The sequence below is a fragment of the Leiobunum rupestre genome, chromosome 4 (genome assembly GCF_980474605.1).
Source record: "Leiobunum rupestre chromosome 4, qqLeiRupe1.1.hap1, whole genome shotgun sequence".
NCBI classification, from domain to species: domain Eukaryota; kingdom Metazoa; phylum Arthropoda; class Arachnida; order Opiliones; family Sclerosomatidae; genus Leiobunum; species Leiobunum rupestre.
In genome coordinates this window covers 63,348,995-63,362,818 of record NC_143387.1, presented here as the reverse complement: position 1 = coordinate 63,362,818, position 13,824 = coordinate 63,348,995, and the positions used below count along the sequence as shown (strand labels likewise).

Sequence of the window (13,824 nt, the reverse complement as noted above, 5' to 3'; positions counted from 1 at the left end):
TTTCATTTCGGAATAGTCGGTAATGGAAATAACACGTCAAATGTTTCATTTTGGAATAGTCGGTAATGGGAATAACACGTAAAATGTTTCATTTTGGAATAGTCGGTAATGGGAATAACACGTAAAATGTTTCATTTTGGAATAGTCGGTAATGGGAATAACACGTAAAATATTTCATTTTGGAATAGTCGGTAATGGGAATAACACGTCAAATGTTTCATTTTGGAATAGTCGGTAATGGGAATAACACTTCAAATGTTTCATTTTGGAATAGTCGGTAATGGGAATAACACTTCAAATGTTTCATTTTGGAATAGTCGGTAATGGGAATAACACGTCAAATGTTTCATTTTGGAATAGTCGGTAATGGGAATAACACTTCAAATGTTTCATTTTGGAATAGTCGGTAATGGGAATAACACGTCAAATGTTTCATTTTGGAATAGTCGGTAATGGAAATAACACGTAAAATGTTTCATTTTGGAATAGTCGGTAATGGAAATAACACGTAAAATGTTTCATTTTGGAATAGTCGGTAATGGGAATAACACGTCAAATGTTTCATTTTGGAATAGTCGGTAATGGGAATAACACGTCAAATGTTTCATTTCGGAATAGTCGAAAACCGGAATAGTGGCCAATCGGAATAGCAAGTAATGGGAATAGTGGGTATTGGAACATGTTATCAGATTTTTTGCCCGGTGCACCGGGAATTAGATAATATCGGCCAATATTTCGGCGGTAATATCGGACGATATATCGATATTAACAAAGTTATCTATCATAACAGTAGTGTATATGATAAAATCTTTGTAAAAGATTATTTTACTTGATATATATTTTCTATCACAAATCGAATATCGTAGTTTTTTATTTTTTGAGACTTGTCTAAAAAAAGGTATGATCTAGCTTCTGAAGTCTGACGTCCGTGGCGCGGTTAATCAAATAAAATATTATTATTAGTTAGTTAATCGAGAATTTTCTTATTTTTAAATGTTTTTTCTGGATATTTTTTCTAATACTGGTATTGGCCGATAACGATATTAGAAAATTAAGCCGATATATCGACCGACATATCGGTGAATTTCTACTAATCACCGGAGGCAATAGCAAGATAACGGGAATAGTGTGTAATTGGAATAACCGGTAATATATTCGAAGACTATTACAGCGCCCCAATTTTAACAATAAATTTTATTTTCCCATTCAATTATTCATCAATATTTTACCCAAAAGTAAGCATTAATTTTGAATTGACTTTTTGATTAGTTTTCTATGTTTGAAGCGTTTAAACTTGGATTAATTAATAGCGCACTATTAATTAATCCAAAGTTTAAATTTCGCTAACCCTTGGCCTCAAATGGAAAAAGAGACGAGGCATGCCCGTAAGTATTTCGCGAAGTCGCTATCCGATGGCGCTATTTTTCCGACGTCACTGCGAAGAAAGAATGTACTATAAAATAGGCGCTAGTATAAAGTCGGATATGCTTTGCTGAACTTGTTAAAATGGGACGACGAAATAGTACAGTTAAGGCCTATGGATGAGTTCATAGGCTCTTTGGTGGGGAAGCTAATGGAAGCATAGTGGAAGGTAGTCTTTCCCATCAAAACAAGAAGGCCATTTTACTTTATAATATCGCCTATTGACCTTTACTGTCATACTAACGGTATCTCAAATTTCTAAGAAACTATGTCCGAGGCTTAGTGATTGTATTTATTATCGTATTATATTGTACAGTGGCGTGTACGCGATCCTCGCGCGCTTAAAAAAATTATCCGACCTTTTTTGAATCTAACTAGACGTAACAGCGCTGATCGGTTCGCTGTATGAAATTCCCTTCTCTCTCTACGGAGTTTGGGGGAATTTCGGGAATGTCATCGTGCGCGTTCAGCCGGCTCTTTTTAAGCCTTTCTGTCTCTGTCCCGTATACATTCCTTTCGAGATCTCGTATTCCCTCGACCCCTATATGATTATATACGTTGAAAATAAAAACCAGACTCCACATCTATACTTCCCATCTAGTTATCCAACGATAAACGTTGGATAAGTATAGGTTATTTTATATTATACCGTAAGTAAAATAATACGTGGAAGTATGACACTTGTCGTAAGCTGTGACTAACGTTTTACCACGCCTTCCATAGCGTTGCTCTTGAAATACTACACTTAGCTGCAACCTTCGGAAGGGAAAAATTCTAATTGAGAAATCGCTTTTAAGTAACGTAATAAAATAAGTACACCACTTCCTATTCTCATGACGAATAATTTTTATAAAAATAGTCTGTTTCACCAATGTTAAATTTATCGATTTTTATTTAAATTTATAGATTTTTATTTAAATTTATCGATATTTTATTCAAATTGATTGATATTTTCTTTAAATTTACCAATATTTCTTTAAATTTACCAATATTTCTTTAAATTTACCAATATTTCTTTAAATTTACCAATATTTCTTTAAATTTACCGATATTTCTATAAATTTACCAATATTTCTTTAAATTCACCAATATTTTTTTAAATTTACCAATATTTCTTTAAATTTACCAATATTTCTTTAAATTTACCGATATTTCTATAAATTTACCAATATTTCTTTAAATTTACCAATATTTTTTTAAATTTACCAATATTTCTTTAAATTTACCGATATTTCTATAAATTTACCAATATTTCTTTAAATTTACCAATATTTCTTTAAATTTACCGATATTTCTTTAAATTTACCGATATTTCTATAAATAAATTGATATTTCGAGGTGGGGTGTTGGAGTGATTAGCACTTTCGCTTCGCAGGGTTCGATCCCAGCTTGTGGCATTGGGTGAAAACTCGGAACAACTCCTTCTGCATTGAGTTTGCAAGTTATCTCCCCACTGGTTTAAGGGGTTTTCCCCCGAGATCTTCGGTTTCCCCTTCCATAAAAACTTGTTAAGGTTTAAGGGGAACGGTCAAGCTTTAACCAATTAGATAGCCCTATAGCCCATTAAAAACTAAAATTTATGGCGGAAACCGCATCAAAAATTATTGAGTGGTTAATTTTTAACAAAATAAAGAAATTTCGGGAAATCGAAAAGCGCGCGTCTGCCGCGACACCTGGTGAGAAGTTGGAGAGACAAAAAAACAACGTAAAAGCACGCGCTGCTGAAGACGCAAAAAATTTGTTTTGCACGCGCGGCGCGTTCCAGTTATAAGAGACCTAAGCCTAATTGCGCGATTTTTAAAGTTAGGATAGTTCGCAAATCGCTCATGCGGGGTTAGGGGCGCTGGCGGCAGCCTCTTAGATGGCGGCGAAAATTCAAACCCAAACACCTGTCGTTATTTTTCGTTTCAACTTTTTGGGCCAAAAGCTATTTTTTCAAGACAAAAAAAGGTACGTGTTAGTATATCGAACGTCTTGTTAATCTTTTGATACGGAAATAAGGCCATATTTGGAAAAGCTTGGCCGTTCCCCTTTAACGTTAATAGATAGTGTAGAGAGCTGTTGGCTCGCATGGCATGAAGGGCTTGCCACCACCCTCCTACGTATTGTAACCCGGCCACCTGAACCCTGGGGTTCCGTGGAAGGGTCACAGGGGTTCCGAGAATTCGCAGCGCGGTCATCTTTGGTCGTGGCAACAGCCTTCTAAGATAAGTAAAAAAAATGAGTTGAGGTTCCGCCAGTATTAGCTGCATAATTTAGGGTTCCATAGCAAAAAGAAATTGGGAACCGCTAGCCTAGCTGATTATTATTATTATTATTATAAATCGATAGTTCTATAAATAAATCTATACTTCTATAAAAAATTCGATATCTTATTAAATTTATCGATATTTCTTTAAATTTACCGATATTTCTTTAAATTTACAGATATTTCTTTAAATTTACCGATATTTCTTTAAATTTACCGATATTTCTTTAAATTTACCGATATTTCTTTAAATAAATCGATGTCTTTTTAAATTTACCGATATTTCTTTAAATAAATCGATATCTTATTACATTAATCAATATTAATCAATTGTTGTTCTAAACTAGGGCTAGAGTGCAACGTATTATTTGTCTATGATTAAATCTAGTTGATCAGTACATTAATTTTAAAAATTTACATTATTTAAAACTTACTCAAAATGGAAAAACCAGTCTCGTCTGCTAAGAAACCCTTTAGTTCTCTGGTACTCCTAGCGGCAAATATTCTCGACTTACATCTCCATTTTAAACTTCTAGAAGACAAAATAATTAGAACTCTCTGGGAATTCCTAGTCTTTGGAAGTGTCAGATAACGGTGCTCGAGAAATCGCCACTATCCTCCTATTTGAAATGTCAGCTAAGCCTTAGTGAAACTTGAACCGTTTCAAATCATAAAAAATTATATATATTAAACTTATTATTTACCATGGTGAATATTAGTAGAAATTATGTTTAATTCAGAGAAAACGGCATGGTATTAGAAGATAAAACTTATTTTATACAAGACGTTTCGAGCCGAGGCTCTTCTTCAGTCGTTCGTTAGTTTTAATTTAAAACTAACGAACGACTGAAGAAGAGCCTCGGCTCGAAACGTCTTGTATAAAATAAGTTTTATCTTCTAATACCATGCCGTTTTCTCTGAATTAAACATAATTTCTACATAAAAAATTACATTTACATTAATTTAGAAGGGTGTGACGATCTTCCTCTTACTAATCTTCGACAGAGTATCATTAACCGAATTCGTTCAGTGCCTTTAAATTTTATTTAAATTTATCGATATTTTATTTCAATTTATTGATTTTTATTTAAATTTATTAATATTTTATTTAAATTTATCAATATTTTATTTCAATTTATTGATTTTTATTTAAATTTATCGATATTTGATTTAAATATTTCAATATTTTATTTCAATTTATCGTTTTTAATTTAAATTGATCGATATTTTATTTCAATTTATCGATATTTCTTTTGAATTGGTCGATATTTTATTTCAGTTGGTCGTTTTTCAATTTAATTTGATCGATATATTTTTTAAATTAATCGATATGTTATTTCATTTTATCGATATCTTGATAAATTAATCGATATCTTGATAAATTAATCGATATCTTGATAAATTAATCGATATCTTGATAAATTAATCGATATCTTGATAAATTAATCGATATCTTGATAAATTAATCGATATCTTTATAAATTAATCGATATCTTGATAAATTAATCGATATCTTGATAAATTAATCGATATCTTGATACATTAATCGATATCTTGATACATTAATCGATATCTTGATACATTAATCGATATCTTGATAAATTAATCGATATCTTGATAAATTAATCGATATCTTGATAAATTAATCGATATCTTGATAAATTAATCGATATCTTGATAAATTAATCGATATCTTTATAAATTAATCGATATCTTGATAAATTAATCGATATCTTGATAAATTAATCGATATCTTGATACATTAATCGATATCTTGATACATTAATCGATATCTTGATACATTAATCGATATCTTGATACATTAATCGATATCTTGATACATTAATCGATATCTTGATACATTAATCGATATCTTGATACATTAATCGATATCTTGATACATTAATCGATATCTTGATAAACTAATCGATATCTTGATAAATTAATCGATATCTTGATAAATTAATCGATATCGTGATATATTAATCAATATCGTGATAAATTAATCGTTATCTTGATAAATTAATCGATATCTTGATAAATTAATCGATATCTTGATAAATTAATCGATATCTTGATAAATTAATCGATATCGTGATATATTAATCAATATCGTGATAAATTAATCGATATCTTGATAAATTAATCGATATTCTGATAAATTAATCGATATCTTGATAAATTAATCGTTATATTGATAAATTTATCGCTATTTTATTTAAATATATCGCTCTTTTATAGTTTTGAAATGTGAATGTTTTAAGAGCGCAGCTATGTTGAACTTTTGTGCAACTTATTATTTGTCTATGATTAAATCTAGTTGATCGGTACATTAATTTTAAAAAAAATGTATATTATTTAAAACCCCTATCGGAAATTTACTCGAGAGGTAAAAACAAGTGTCGTCCGCTAAGAAACCCTTTAGTTCGGTTTTAATCCTAGCGGCAAATAATCTCGACTTCTAAACTTCTAGAAGACAAAATAATGACGGTAAATTTTAAAATAATAACGGGTAAAATTCATTTTAAAACGCTCTCCTTATAAAATAAAAAGTACTGTTTTCCAATAAAAAGTAGTTGAAAATAGGTCAATACGCCTGTAGAAGTGTTCCGCATGCGGTACTCCGGTGTGCGGCAAGAAGCGACCCACCAGTCACCCAATGTAAATAAAAACGAGCCGTTTTAAAAATTAATTTGCTGGCTCTATTTTTTATCCGCTATTTCTTCCGTAAATGGCACTCTCTTTAATGTTGATACCTTCTTTTGCAGGTACACATCTACACCTGTAATGGGGCCTCGTAGGCGCGTTCCCATCTCGGGAAAGCATCGTGACGTCACTCTTAATGGAAGTGATAGATTTCGTCCGCGTAGGTTTCAGGCTGCGTTCCGTCACTAAGGAGCTCGGAGATATACTCGGACGTAGCCTTACTTGGTCGGTATCGCGACAGGCGCGGAGATGGGTGCAGTCTGCCTTCAACCACGATGCGTATCTTTGAGCGACTCCTAGGTTTTATACCTGTCTGAATCCAGCCGCGATCGTCTGTTGCTGCATGCCCCTATTTTGCCTGACTTCAGGGGTCTTCCAACAAGATTTATTTTCACTCCTTTTTTATTAGTGTCATGAGACGCCGTAATAAAGTTTATAATAAAGACGTTTCAAATTTTATCTTTTTAAACCAGAAAACTATTCTTAAGCCGAACGAAAAATAAATAGGCTTAAGAAATGTATTGGTTAAAGGCCATATTTGACACGTTTTGAGATAAAGTTTAATATTATTTTCCTTTATTAGCACTTTTAATATATTGATTATACACAATATTATATTTAGTGTTTTCGGTAATTAATGTTTGTAAATTATTTTGGTTATAAATTTATTATACATTTTTCGAAATATTTATTTCCAAGAATTAATACGGAATAAATTTAATATTTTAAGTAATTTGTTATCAATACGGTCCACTTTAAAGGGAATATAACCTCAGGTATTTGGTGTGGAACACCAACGCTTGCAGCTCTGACCGCTCTTGCCTTTAGCTTTAAAAATGTTTGGCGCCACTGTACAGCTAAATTTGAAAAATTGAAGGGGTGTTCCATAAAGATTGCTTTGCAGGTTATATTCCCTTTAATGTTATCTTCTGACTGTATTTAATTACGTTAATTTATAATTAACAGTATTTGATAATTAACCATAAACTAAATTGTATATTTATTACTTCATAATACATTTTACTAAATATTTTCTTGTAAGAAATTATATGGAATTTAAAATTTTGAATAATTTTGTATCAACACGGTCCACTTAAGAATTAGCATCTAACGGTATTTAATTACGTTAATTTATCATTAATATTATAATGATAATTACCCACAAACTGAATAAATTAAACAAAACATTCAATATAAATGAACTGAAGAAATATAAAAGCATTAACATTAATATCATAAGTAACATAATAACAATAAGTGTGACAATTAACGAGATTTACAACCAAACTGATTTTCATAGTAATTGCGTAATCAAGATGTTTTCTTAGCGCAGAGCCCTCTAGCGTCTAAAATACGTGAGACCTCCGCTAAGCCGAAATATCTGGTTTCCGATAGATAGGCGGAATATTAGGCTAAAATGATAAAAATTAAAAAAGTTTTTCTCGGCGCCACGAGCTCATGTTTTTTTTATCACGCGTGATTCGCACGCGGGCTTCAAAACAAAGCCAAAGCCCCTCGCGACTCCAGAACGTGCTCTCCGATATTAGGCTTAAATTTGTATCAAAAAGTAGTCATCCAAAACGGTAAGTCGCGAGTCCAAGTCACAGCTTGAAGAGAGTATCAGTGCCGAAAAAAGGTTCGGTTAGAAAATTAGCATTAAAGCAATAGGAAGTGTCATACTTATTGTTATTATGTTACTTATGCTAATATATATATCGATACCGCTTACGAAAAATAACGTTTTTTTAAACGCTTCCGTCTTTGCTGTGGGCTAAATGTTAACCTTTATTATTCCAGTCGCGTATCGTTAATTGGAGAATCCTGAAAAGTCGGAACAATTTCCAAGAGGGAGTGAGGGTAGTTATTTTTAATTTATCGCGAGCTCGGATTGCGCGATTTTAACCCTTTTCCGGGCATCGCCTTGACAACCTCGCTCTCTATATAGGATAAAATCCAAAAACCTTCTCCGATCTCCCCCCTCCCGATTCTGTGAGCGAGACGGAGATGGTCTCACTCTGCGCGAGTAGTCCTATCAAGCACTAGCCGCTCCGAAGAGAGGGAACCAAGTTGTCGACGTAATGGCGGCGGCTTTCGTTCTTAGCACGACCCGCTCTCGCCGCATTCAAATATCGTAGATATTCTAGGCTAAAATTTCCATACTAAAAGAACCCCCAAAAGCGCTCGAGATCGCCGCGACTGACTCCCATTTTCGGTTGCTTGAAATTATTTATTTCCTCCTTCGTTTCGGCGCGGGTTTATTATTGAATAGCCGCGTTTGGCTGGTCGACTTTACGGGAGAAGGGAAAATTAGCGCCAAGATGGAAGCGGAAAACCCGGCGGCCGTAGCGCAGTCGTCGTCGTTAGGCCTAACGCCCGTCGCCTGCCGAAAACGCTCTCCGACCGATCCACCGCAAACCAGCGAAGGATTTATTCCACGCTATTGTAAGTTTTTTACGAAACATTTTATTCCGTTTTCTATCCCCTAACGCTACTACGCGATTATTTAGTAGATAAAAGTTACATAATTTCAATAAAAATACGTTTTTTTTAATTTATTAATATAAATTGTTAATAATATTTGTTATAAATTTCTATATTCTTTTAAATAAATATTACAATTAGTTTAATTGAAATATTAATGTAAAATATTGGTTTTTGGTGACATTTTTTATTTTTTGCCCAGCATTTAAATATTGATTATTTTGGGAAAAGTTCCGTAAAGAAGTTTATTTTTTAATTTTAAATATCACTTCCCCCTTTGAAGGAATCGGGGGTAGTCAAATATTTACGACTAGCACTTTCTCATCCAAATTGAAAATGTGTGGTTTATTTAAATGAAATGGGGGGAAATATGCGAAATTTGTTATTTTCGATAATTTTTTTTCTATTGATTGTAAAGTGTAATATTTCCCTATTTTATTGAGATTATTAGCAACCACAAAGTGGCAAAGCTGGGGAATATCTTTTGTTATATCAGGATCAGTGTGGCGAGTACATGCATACGTCAGTATCGATTATATACTATACCTGCATACGGCCCGGAAAACGAAGCTTGGGCTGTTTTCCTAGTAAGGGTTTTCGCGCGTGTTTATTGAGCCTACTTGGACACGGAATTTTAAATGCATTCCGGTAACACTATTTTCTGCTATACTTGGGGAAAAAACGAAAATGAGTTTATCCAATGTCCAAATTTTGAATCCAACATCTAATTCTGATTAGTTGGAGGTAAGTTTTAGGAAGAATAAAAAACGTCGTTACATTTGCATATATATATTTTAAAAGGTTTTTTTTTATAAAATCTTTTTTACAATATTTTACAAAAGATTTTATAAAAAAAAACCTTTTAAAATATATATATGCAAATGTAACACTGTCTTTTATTCTTCCTAAAACTTATTAACAACGCATATAGTTACTGAAAAAAAAACCCTAAGCATTAGTTGGAGGATAAAAGAAAAATACTTAAATTTGCATATATAAAATTTAAAAACCTAGTTAAAACTAGGGGTCTGACATGTTTCGATACCGCTTTGCAGATCATCATCAGATTTCTGATGGGTTTAAATAATTTTGATCTAATAGTAATAAAATTGAATTTCCTACCTCGAAATTGGATCAAATAAAACGAGTTTTGGATTATCATTTTCATCAGTTGCTCGATCCTTAAAAAAAAAGTGTAAATCCAATGCCCAAATTTTGCCTCCAATTCTGATTAGTTTAAAATAATTTTGATCTAATCGTTATAAAATTGAATTTCCTACCTCGAAATGTAAACCATTTTCGATTGTAATTGACGATCAAAGTCGAATTTTTGATTTTTGGATATAATTTTGGAATTAAAATCTATCAACCATTTTGTGAGGATAAATTTTGCCAAAAAGATAAAATTCCATCACAAAAATATCAATACCTTGTTTTTGCGGAATTTCAAATAATTTAGACTGATAGAAGTTTCTATTTATTTCAATTCGGGTATTATTTAAAAGAATTTCTTTTTACAAAAGCGTACAAAGTTCGCCGTTGTGTTTGGTGCGTGTATTGACGAACATTTATATACTATAAATTTGTTCCGTAGTAACGTGCCTGCTTTGCAAATTACATTTCGTCAATTATTTACAACGCCACCTGCCGTGAGAACTGGGTGATTTTTTTTGCAATTTTTTGAATGAAAATTTGGAGGCAATTTTAGATTATCACGCGAAAACGGTTCTATTCTATCAGTCTAAGTTTGCACTAAGTTTTCTCCTTGTGAGAAAATACGTAGTGTATCCCTCCGCCATAAGAGACGAAGTAACTTATAGACACCACAGAAGAACGAGTTATTTAAATTTCTTCGAAAAAGGGATTGTGAACAGGGCCGTATTAAGGCAAGTGTCAAATGTGCCATGGCACAAGGGCCTACGAGGTTAGGGGCCCCTGTCTTTGAAATAAATGTTTCTATTAGTATTTTATGTTTATAACCACATTAACTTTAATAGAGTCGAAAAGTAAGGTATTAATTTTTTTAGGGGCCCCAAATTCTACATTGCACAATGCCCCCAAAATAGTGTTAGTGCGGCCCTGATTGAGAGCCCTATAGGTACCGACGTATAAACTTGTAAGTTAACGTCTAGATTGCTTAATTGTAATAAGTTTATATTTACTGCCTTAAAAAATATTATAATAATAAAATCGCTTTTAAATAATAAGAAGTAGACTTTATTTACCCAAATTTAGATATCACAAGCAGGTACAACCACAAGTAGCATAATAGCAATAAGTATGCCAATTTGCAGAGATTTTAACCGAACTGATTTTCAGAGCTATTTCGAAATCTAGTTTTAGTTATCAGCACAGAGCCCCCTAGTGTCTAAATATAGCTACCAAGGACGATAACACGCTACTCACAAGGAGAGTACCCGAGGTGTTTATTGCCGATTTTGTTCAAAGTCGTTCGTAATGTAGACCTATATGAGATATGTAATTTCCCAAAAGGAGACGTTGCACTACCCATTCGATTTGCCATGGCAACCGAAAATCTTTTTGACCACTTAAAACTAAAAAAATCCCCATTTAAAAAAGCATGGGATTTTCTGTTTCACACCTACGAAAATTTTAAAAAATTTTAAAATCACGAAGTGGGTAATTTGGACCACATTAGGTAAATTGGAACATTTAAATGGTAAAATTGTAACAATTATTAGGTAAAATAATGTTTTTGTTTGAATAGGTCAAAAACATTTTCGATTGTCAGGGCAAATCGACAGGGTAGTGCAACGTCTCCTTTGGGAAATTTCATATCTCATATAGGTCTACATAACGCCCGACTTTGAACAAAATCGGCAATAAACACCTCGGGTACTCTCCTTGTCAGTTCGAGTGCCAGTCCAAGTCGGTGCTTGGCGAGAATGTTAGTGTCGAAAAAGGTTCGGCCAGGAAATTAGCAATAAAACAATAGGAAGTGTCGTACTTATTTCTATTATATTACTTATGGTACAACTGATAAACAGTAACAATCAAAATTCTAAATCCCGCAAAATAAGTAAGTTGATATCTTTACCGAAATTATACTGACATTATTAAATTTTTAATAAAGCAAATTATTATATTGATTAAATGGAAACTTAAATTGACGTAACAGGGTCCTGGAAAGTTAGGGAATAGTTTTTTATGAACTAAACTCAATACGTGTATAATTTTGAAACGTTGCCCTTAAAGCACTAATAATTTATATATGAAAGGGAATATAACCCCAGGTATTTGGTGTGGAACATCAACGTTTGCAGCTCTGGCCGCTCTTGCCTTTGGCTTTAAAAATGTTGGGCGCCACTGTACAGGGAAATTTGAGAAATTGAAGGGGTTTTCCATAAAGATTGCTTTGCGGGTTATATTCCCTTTAACGTCATGAGACAGAGGTTTATTTTAAATATTTTCAAGGATTTTGAATCTGAAACAAACTGCGGCAAACCTCGCGTAACTAAATTATTAATTAAACGTAATATTTTAAACAATAGCAAATAATGTGATATAAATCTTCGAGACAAGTATCCATTACTGCTAATTTTATATATACCTTCTTAACCTTTTATAATTAAAGAGATAGTGCCAACTCAGATTAATTTAAAATTTTGCTCTTTGGCTTACACGTTATGATAGATTTTTAAGTCTTGAATCCGAATATATATACATATTAGCACTTTCAATTAGTATTTAGTTTTATATTTTAATGTAAAATAATGGTATTTCAATAGCCGCGCAAAACTTTACAGATTGTTGACGTCATGAGTTTGGTCGATTTCGGCGCGCTCGAGCGGCGGGGAATTTCCAGTAGTCTTTTTCTACTATCGCGTAGAGGATTTGTAAGCGCGTTGTTTGACTTTCTTCTCGCGGACCACGTGGTTTCGAGATTCTCGAATCACGACTTCACGAGCCGGCTACGTGTAAAAATATTATTTTCAAAGTAGAAATTGAAGAAAAAATCGATAATAAGGTATTGTTTATAAATTATATCATTATTTCTTATACGTAGTTATTATAACAATATTTATATTCTACGGAAAGATGCCACCGAAAGCACCGAAGACCGTGGGCAGTGTATTGCGCAGCTCCTTCCTGCAGTAATAATAACAACAAAAGTGGCTTACCTTTCCATCGAATGAGGGTCTTAAAGCGTGCGAAAGCGGGAAACTCAGATCAAAAGAAAGCGATGGGAGTAAAATTTCCTCCTGTAATCCCCTAAAAATTATATTTCCAGCTCGCTCTAGTAGCAACCTATAAACATCAACCTATCTATGACGTAGACAGTATGTGATAAAAAAAGTTACGCTATCTTTCTATTTTAAAATTTGAAATTAATCGTGAATATTTATATTTATACCAATTTACCAAATGTTTTATAGCTATATTTTTCTTTACTATATTTTTAAATAATTGATGAAAAAACTTCATATACGTAGAAAATTCTGACACTATCTCTTTAAATAAAAATCCATTTTTACTTTTTACACCGTTGTTTGGTATACTTTCGCGGTTTGTCGAGAAATTCTCACCCAATGAAAACAGCGGTCTCGTTTTATTTTGGCCTACACGCGAGTTTTCCTTCTTCATACCACACCTATTTTTTTGCATAAATTATTTTGGCAGGTTATTTCGTAGACGTACGGATTTCCGTTCCCAAAACCCATATTATTTCAGACGTATCACGCGTGGTTTAATTTGGCTACACCGATTCCTGGAATTTAAAAGGGTTTCGTACGATAAAAGTATAAGAGTTTTCCCAACCCCGTTCTACTCCTATAAATTAACAGCTACTTAAAAAAAAATAGTAAGAATTGTTACGCCTTCACGATGTAAAATGATCGAATCTTATCTGGCAAATACGACTCGCTTAGGCACTAAACTGCAGACGGCTCGATTGGACGAGTGCGTTTTCGTCTCTAATAGCGAATAAAAACAACGGTTTATAGGTA

General features: G+C 32.9%; 1 protein-coding gene across 1 annotated transcript in view; it reads left to right on the top strand.

Annotated features, from left to right (window-relative positions):
• The first annotated feature begins 8,694 nt into the window (after window positions 1–8,694).
• The window catches only part of LOC149948716 (putative nuclear hormone receptor HR3), a 40,905-nt gene continuing 35,775 nt past the window's right edge, over window positions 8,695–13,824 (top strand). The window contains exon 1 of the mRNA XM_090171136.1: window positions 8,695–8,818. Coding sequence (XP_090027262.1) covers window positions 8,695–8,818 — 124 coding nt within the window. The remainder of the gene's footprint in view (window positions 8,819–13,824) is intronic.